This window comes from Condylura cristata, unplaced genomic scaffold (assembly GCF_000260355.1).
Source record: "Condylura cristata isolate star-nosed mole 26May11 unplaced genomic scaffold, ConCri1.0 scaffold00002, whole genome shotgun sequence".
NCBI classification, from domain to species: domain Eukaryota; kingdom Metazoa; phylum Chordata; class Mammalia; order Eulipotyphla; family Talpidae; genus Condylura; species Condylura cristata.
Window position 1 is genome coordinate 587,062 of NW_004567103.1, and position 1,469 is coordinate 588,530.

Below are 1,469 nucleotides of genomic sequence, written 5' to 3' on the forward strand. Positions count from 1 at the left end.
GCCGGGGGCATCCGGGGCCCAGGCGGCTCAGTGCTCGCGGCGGTGAGAGTCGCGCCCGCGCCCCGGGGCACCGGAAGTGGAGACCCGGCGCCTTAGCCACCGGGGCCCCGAGTGTCTCCTTGCTGAACCCCGTCAGTGGCACGGCAGCCGGCCTGAAGCACAGCGCCTCACGCAGCCCAGTGTCCTTGCAGGGCTGCGCTTGAGCGAGCTGGCCCCAGCTTTGCCGAGTCCTGTGTGTCAGGGACACAGCACGGTCACTGCCCCCAGGGCTCGGGGTGGGGACGGCCCGCGGGCCCGGGCAGGCCGGACGGGAGCAGCGTTTCTGGGAATAAACAAGGCCGAAGCAGGAGCGCGGGGGACCAGCCCGGCACGGGCGGACGCTGGGCAGCCCCAGGCCAGGCACCAGAGGACGGCGCAGTCGGGCTCCTGGCCGGAGACTGGGCTTTTCTTGATGCCACTAGGAGACTTCCAAGCAAGCGACCGCGGCCTGGTCAACGAAAGGCCCTCGGGCGTGGCCAGCCGGGCCTTCCTCGCCATCATCTGCCTCGCGGGCCCCACGGCTGGGCTGCCCCCGCCGTCGTCCAGCGGGGACTGATGGAGCTCTGGCTTCGTGCCAGGCCCTTGGGGCTGGGTTCCGGAGGCTCCTCTCTGGGCGGGTAGGACCCCAGGGCTAAGCTCATCGAGGAGCCCGCTAGCCCCCTCGGCTCCTGCCACCCATGTCAAGCCACAAGTAAGCAAATATAAATGGCCGCGGGGGGTCAAGTTGGAGGTCGGGACTGGACTTCCCGGTGGCCGTTTGGCGGCGTCCGCAGGTACGGAATCGCAAAGCTGCCCACCAGAAACAGGTGATGCTTGAACCTGCTACCTCAGCACACGTCCCGCGCTCAGCCGTGAGGCCGGAGCGCAGCCGCCGCACGGACCTGGCCCGGCCCGGTCCTCGCGCCCACGTGGCCTCTGGGAACCAGACGCACGAGCCCGGGAGCCGGGGAGAGGACGAGGCTCCCGCCTCTGCGCCCAGGGCCCCAGCTGCCGGCGGAGAGAACTGGGGAAGTCGCAAGTCTGCAGAAGGGAACCAGAACCCGCCTCCGTGTTAACGGTCGCGGGCCTGCGGGGCCGATTCAGACGCGAGCTGGCCAGCGCGCTCGCGGGCTGAGCCGGCTGACGGCCGGCGCGGTGGCTGGTCCTCGCCTCTGACCGCCCCTCAGCCCTCGCCCTTCCCTCGGCTCCTCGAACCCCCTTCTCGGTCTGTTTCCAAGGCTGCGAGCCCCCACGCGTCCGGTCAGTTTCCTCGTGACTTAAAGGCACCGCATCAGCTCCTGTGACTTGTAGCCAAAGCGCCGAGAGCCACGTGGACCCTTCTACCGCCAGTTGTGAGCCACGTGCCGGGAGGCCACGACGCTGGGGGCGGGCGCCCGAAGACGGCCCTCCCCTGGCAGCGCTCCCGGGGCTGGGGGCTCCAAGCGCCGGCC

General features: G+C 70.6%; 1 protein-coding gene across 1 annotated transcript in view; it reads left to right on the plus strand.

The window, feature by feature from the left end:
- The window catches only part of COL6A3 (collagen, type VI, alpha 3), an 83,985-nt gene extending 82,891 nt beyond the window's left edge, over window positions 1–1,094 (plus strand). The window contains exon 32 of the mRNA XM_012725152.1: window positions 813–1,094. Within this exon, the coding sequence (XP_012580606.1) occupies window positions 813–1,094 (282 nt within the window). The remainder of the gene's footprint in view (window positions 1–812) is intronic.
- Window positions 1,095–1,469: the final 375 nt, after the last annotated feature.